This window comes from Orycteropus afer, unplaced genomic scaffold (assembly GCF_000298275.1).
Source record: "Orycteropus afer afer isolate SDZICR_OR568_19922 unplaced genomic scaffold, OryAfe1.0 scaffold00362, whole genome shotgun sequence".
In the NCBI taxonomy this organism is placed as follows: Eukaryota; Metazoa; Chordata; class Mammalia; order Tubulidentata; family Orycteropodidae; genus Orycteropus; species Orycteropus afer.
Window position 1 is genome coordinate 3,111,977 of NW_006921949.1, and position 1,595 is coordinate 3,113,571.

General features: G+C 39.7%; 1 protein-coding gene across 1 annotated transcript in view; it reads left to right on the forward strand.

The window, feature by feature from the left end:
• Positions 1-983: 983 nt before the first annotated feature.
• ERBIN (erbb2 interacting protein) overlaps positions 984-1,595 on the forward strand; it is a 122,426-nt gene continuing 121,814 nt past the window's right edge. Inside the window, exon 1 of the mRNA XM_042782537.1 lies at positions 984-1,181. Within this exon, the coding sequence (XP_042638471.1) occupies positions 993-1,181 (189 nt within the window). The 5' untranslated portion in view covers positions 984-992. The remainder of the gene's footprint in view (positions 1,182-1,595) is intronic.

A 1,595-nucleotide genomic window follows, 5' to 3' on the forward strand; every position in this document is an offset into this window, starting at 1 on the left:
TGGCAACCCTAACAGAATAGAACTACTCCATAGGGTTTCCTTGGCTGTAGTCTTATAGAAGCAGATCACCAGGCCTATATCTGCGGAACTGTTGGGTGTGTTTGAACCAGCAGCCTTTCAGTTAGAAGCCTATTGCAAACTGCTTTCACCAGCCGGGTTCTTTTAACAAAATTGGTACTTGGGAATTTTCACTATTTCAGAACTAGCCTTTTATTAGCCAACATAGTTTGGAATAATGAGATCTTTATTTAAGCAGTTTTTTCCTGCACTGTGTATACTTTAAACAAATCTAAGGCCTATAAGCCCTTTGGGAAAATTATAAGAGTAATATTTAAATGAAACAAAATATATGTGAGAGTAGAGTCGAATTTGTATGTGGGAGGGTCATAGGAATGTTAATGAGTAATTGATCCCTGACAGCTGGTTAGGAAGACCAGAATGTCTTTGGTATCCAGTTCCTAATCAAAACTGCACGTGAGCAAGTTCTTCAGAAACAGAGTACTCTAAAAAGAATTGAAGAGAAACTTTTTTTTTGTATTAGGACTTTTTTTTTTTGCAAGCTAAGGAGCAGACTCAAAGCACTGTTTTCTTTAGAGCTCTGGTAGCATAGTGCCTAAGTCACTTGACTGCTAACCAGAAGGCTGGCAGATCAAACCCACCAGCCACTCCTCTGAAGGCAGGTTGGGCAATCTGCTTCCATGGTGATACTGCCTTGGAAACCCAAAGAAGGGTCGCTATGAGTTGGGTCCGACTTGATGGCACATAACAACAACATAATTACTTCACATATTATTTTGTAAAGTATTTAAGTATTTGAGTTCAATTTGAAATTCAGTATAAGTAAATTTGGGTATTAAATGTATTCCATTCGTGTGTGTGTGTGTGTGTGTGTGTGTGTTTAGCTGTGATATGTAAATTTGTTCAGAAAAGGTGTTATAGTGTATATGTCTTAATTACTTTTTTTCTTAATTTGAATATTGCAGTGTTTAAAAATGACTACAAAACGAAGTTTGTTTGTGCGGCTGGTACCATGTCGTTGTCTACGAGGGGAAGAGGAGACAGTAACTACTCTGGATTATTCTCATTGCAGTTTAGAACAGGTTCCCAAAGAGATTTTTGCTTATGAAAAAACCTTGGAGGAGCTCTATTTAGATGCTAATCAGATCGAAGAGCTTCCAAAGGTATGTGAATCCTGTCTTTCAAAAATTACCTTTAACCACTGTTAACAACTCAGAAAGGGAGCAGTGTAGGAGATACTGGATAAAGTGGGAGAAAAATATGGAACAAAACTCAAAATAATAAAGACAAGGCTTACTGATCTGATAGAGGCTGGTACAATCCCTGAGAATATGGGCTTTCATCACCCTTTGGGCCTGCAGTTGAACTTACTTCTGTGGCTTCAGCCAAACAATAGACAGGTGTATAAGGTGAACATTTACACCAGGTAGGTACACTCCTGGGAGCTCTGGTAGCATAGTGGATAAGACACTTGCCTGCTAACCAGAGGGCTTGGTGGTTCAAACCCACCAGGCACTCCTCGGAAGGAAGGTTGGGCAATCCTACTTCCGTAGTGATACTGCCTCGGAAACCCAAGG